Source organism: Quercus suber, unplaced genomic scaffold, assembly GCF_002906115.3.
Source record: "Quercus suber isolate HL8 unplaced genomic scaffold, Cork oak 2.0 scaffold_55, whole genome shotgun sequence".
Taxonomy (NCBI): Eukaryota; Viridiplantae; Streptophyta; class Magnoliopsida; order Fagales; family Fagaceae; genus Quercus; species Quercus suber.
The window spans coordinates 655,099-657,833 of record NW_027069520.1 but is presented as its reverse complement, the minus strand read 5'-3'; the positions used below and the strand labels follow the sequence as shown (position 1 = coordinate 657,833).

At 32.1% G+C, this 2,735-nt stretch overlaps 1 protein-coding gene across 1 annotated transcript; it reads right to left on the bottom strand.

Moving 5' to 3' along the window:
- Positions 1-437: 437 nt before the first annotated feature.
- LOC112015535 (putative EG45-like domain containing protein 1) lies at positions 438-1,838 on the bottom strand. Its single transcript, XM_065772232.1, has 2 exons — positions 1,739-1,838; positions 438-718 (listed from the first exon to the last, which is right to left on the bottom strand). Exons 1-2 carry the CDS (start codon positions 1,836-1,838, stop codon positions 438-440), a joined length of 381 nt encoding a protein of 126 aa, XP_065628304.1.
- Between the last annotated feature and the right edge of the window lie 897 nt (positions 1,839-2,735).

Here is a 2,735-nt window from a genome sequence, read left to right as displayed (position 1 = left end):
GTTGGGTCGTCAACCGGATCAAACATAAATTAGGCTTCACAAAGTCCAATAGATATTGATATGAGTATGTGTGTGGAAGTTTGGTTACAAAAGTGATCAACGTATCTTGTAAAAATCAAATTATTACTTGTACTACCAAAATATATATCATGTGAAAATGCAAAATTGTGGATGACCACATGAAAAGAAGTTAATATTATAACATCTTCAAGTTTATTGGTCTTGTCTAACCATTTCTTTTATTTCACACCATTTCTAGGGTGCAATATTAGTTCAACAGTTACCAACAGCTTGAGCATTTACTCTAGTCTTTGAAGGACTTCAAACCCTGCAACCAAAAAGGCAGAGAGACTACTTATAAGCAACTTTACACTGAAACCAACCAAGCATTCGTTACAAAGTTACAATAATTGCAATGAAGAATGTAACATAAATTGTTAGGCTTCCTGGTTGTACTCAATGTCGATTATTCCAGCCACAGGATTAGCTATCTTGGCAAAGGCTTCTCTAGAGAGGTCCAATTGAGATGAGCATCCCGGACAGTGATCGACGATCTTCACCGTAACACTAGCACCCGTGCAAGGATGTGTTACGCCGGTATGGTCTCCTGTGCACCTAACAGTGTAAAATTTCCCGCATGCAGCACCACCATTCCAAAAGGCGTCACTAGCTGCTGCTATCATGACACCTTGGCCCTGGTTGCCGTAGCATGCAGACGCTGTCAACACAAAATTAAGTCATTATTTAGAACAAGATAGTGAAAGAGAGGGAGGTCCATGTGGCCTTATTTCTTGTTGCAATTTCTCATGTACACTAATTAACCTTAATTCCGATAGAAATATAGTATACCCTATTAAGGTTTATTGTATAAATCACTTGAGCATATATAATAACAATGTAGCCATCAACGGCTTCATTCATGAACTGTCAGGTTGAACTACATAATTCTCTTGTGTTTTTTCCATTTTTCATTGCTTTTGCTCACTACAATTTTCTATTTCATTTTAATCTCAACAAATTCTAGGAATATGTAACATTTACACATTAATGTGGCACCAATCACTGTTATTATTATTATTATTATCATTATTATTATAAGAAACAAACACACACACACACACACACACGAGGGACACATGAGAGAGAGTGAATGATGTTCTAACACGCAAACACACCAAAGAATCCACTCAAAGGTCATTGTAGTTGTTGTTATTATTATTATTATTATTATTATTATTATTAGAAACAAACACACACATAAGGGAGAGTGAATGATGTTCTAACATATAGTCACATCACAAAATTCACTCAAAAGCCATGGCAAATTTTAATAGAGAGTAGAGTACACGTGCGCGCGCACACACACACATAGGAGATAAAATAAGGTTTCCACACAAAGACAGTACATTACAAACTCCATTCAAAAATCAAAGTAACTAATAAGTAAATGTGCAGCAAGTTATACTACACACTAATAACATACTTATTTTGATTGATAGTGATAAAAATGATATTTATAAAATTGATTCATTTGAAAATAATATTGTTTGTTATAAATACAGCTTGTCATACCTCCTTTTTCGTATGAAAAGTAATATATGCTGGATATTTATCCCTCAACCACACTAATTAAAGGGGAAAAACTGTAATTCTGACCTACATCCTACACATTTCGTTCCTGCGCGCCATGAATAGATTTATAATTTCAAGTAATCATTTAACATTTATAAATACTTACGAACGTATTTCGTGTAAAATGTGGCGCTTCCCGTTATAGCTGAAGCTGCAGAGATAAGACTTGAAATGATACCCACCGTTAGAAAAACTCTCATCTCCATGTCTTCTCTTTCTTTCTTCGTATATATGTCCAAAAGCACAAAGGAGAGTCTCTAATATATAGCATCATGGTGTTCTCTTTCCCCTATAAGTAGCTGTAATCTCGAAAAGCCCAATCTCTAATATTGGTATGAATTTTGTTTTGGCTGCTTGGATTTCAATTTCCTACCAAACAAAACAAATTGATAATTTTCAAAGATTATAATGCTATGTAAGTGTTAGCATAAAATGGGTCATCACAATTATACCTCCGTTTGTTTGGACATGTACATTTTCATTTTATGGAAAATAAATCATTGTCCAAAAATATTTTCTAGAAAATTATTTCATCTTCCTATGTTTAGTAGAACCTTAAAATGAGTTAGAAAACTATCTTTTAACTTCCCTTATGTAGTTTGGTGTGAGATAAAATTGTTTTAAAAATTTTCTTTTTATCCATTTTTGTTTTAGAAATGCCATATCTACAACATTTTTATAAGATTTTCATAAAAAATCTTAAGTTGCAGTTTGTTATTGGTTTTTATGAGTAAGCAAAAAAGTAATTTAAATTATAAAATCAAATTAGAACTAGTAACAGCTTACCATCTATGATTTGTTGTGAAAGTGTTATGAAAAAGATATGGACGTAGCACTTCTCTTTTTTTTAGTACTACCAAATACAATATATTTATATATATATATACGAAAAACTACAAATACAGGAAAAAAAAAAAAAGAAAAAGGAAAAACTATCTTCACATTTATAGCTCCATTTGTTTGACATGAACATTTTATGGAAAATGAATCACTTTCCAAAAAGTATTTTCAAGAAAACTATTTCAATTTCCTATGTTTGGTAGCAACTTTAAAATAAGTTGAAAAATTATCTTTTAACTTCCTTTATGTAGTTTGTTTTCTAT

What these genes read in the sequence shown, in the direction of transcription:
- LOC112015535 (XM_065772232.1), bottom strand. Translation starts at nt 1,838, where the DNA reads ATGGAGATGAGAGTTTTTCTAACGGTGGGTATCATTTCAAGTCTTATC. An exon ending in ATTTTACACGAAATACGTTC is followed by an intron (nt 719 to 1,738) that starts GTAAGTATTTAT and finishes TTGTGTTGACAG; the next exon opens with CGTCTGCATGCTACGGCAAC.